Source organism: Octopus bimaculoides, chromosome 1 (assembly GCF_001194135.2).
Source record: "Octopus bimaculoides isolate UCB-OBI-ISO-001 chromosome 1, ASM119413v2, whole genome shotgun sequence".
Lineage (NCBI taxonomy): Eukaryota > Metazoa > Mollusca > Cephalopoda > Octopoda > Octopodidae > Octopus > Octopus bimaculoides.
The window spans coordinates 25,595,147-25,596,185 of NC_068981.1; the positions used below are offsets into that span (position 1 = coordinate 25,595,147).

Consider the following 1,039-nt stretch of genomic DNA (forward strand, 5'->3'; position numbering starts at 1 on the left):
ATATATATATACGTATATACTTTATTAAAAAAAATATTACTCTACCTCCGGTATTTGAGTACTATTTTTTCCACCTTGTTTTCTATTTACGGTCTAACCCTAGTATATAAGTATATATTATATATGCATAATCCCCTTTCCGTTCTTTTACTTCCTTTTTACTTGACTGAAACTCCTTCTATCGACCACTGTTGAAAAACTTATCAATTGAGATATATTACAAACAAAACTTTTTAGATTTTAGATTTCTTTTTTTTTTGGGGTCATATTTGTGTTTTCGCGTATCACTTTCGTATTTGTCCCTCATTCAACTTTCTGCAATAGAATTTCTTAAAGTTTTTCGTCATACATTGATATATGCGTCGAAAGCTGATAAATGTCTGAAATCCAAAGTAACCTTGACAAACATATATTTTTCTCTGATAGGTTCTCTCCAGTATTGCTATATTTCTATTCAACATCGTCTTTCTTGTATCATCGGCATCAATTCCAACCGAGTGTAAAATACCAACCAATCTGAAAGTTGAATACGAGAGTTTGACCAGTGCAGCCAGTGGCAATAACTTTTTTCTACCAGCTGAAATAGCTCCAGCCGCAAGTAAGCAGAACACCCTGACAGACGGAGATAAAACTTGCCCAACGGCTTCTGTAGCCAGCAATATCATCCGTGAACGTTCAACCTGCCCTTGGTACCTGAACATTACCCATGATTCAACAGTTTTCCCTCCATCCCGCACCGAAGTTGTGTGTCGCTGTAAAGACTGTTTCGATTCTGACAGCAACCACGAATGTGTGATGGTATATACTCCAATGACTGTCCTTAAACGTAGCGATGAATGTGTTGATGGACTGTACGTGTATAAACCAAAAGTAATTCAAATAGCTACAGCTTGTGCGTGTGCACGAAAAGTCGAAATACAAAGTGATGGAAGCGACGATGAATACGCGTCGTAAAAACGGATAGAATAACGACGTATGAATATGTAACGCAGACGTTATTGAATATTTTATGAAAGATTAAGTCGACTACCACGTGGTT

General features: G+C 36.8%; 1 protein-coding gene across 1 annotated transcript in view; it reads left to right on the plus strand.

The window, feature by feature from the left end:
* The window catches only part of LOC128250032 (interleukin 17-like protein), a 10,382-nt gene extending 9,428 nt beyond the window's left edge, over window positions 1–954 (plus strand). The window contains exon 3 of the mRNA XM_052974661.1: window positions 427–954. Within this exon, the coding sequence (XP_052830621.1) occupies window positions 427–954 (528 nt within the window). The remainder of the gene's footprint in view (window positions 1–426) is intronic.
* Window positions 955–1,039: the final 85 nt, after the last annotated feature.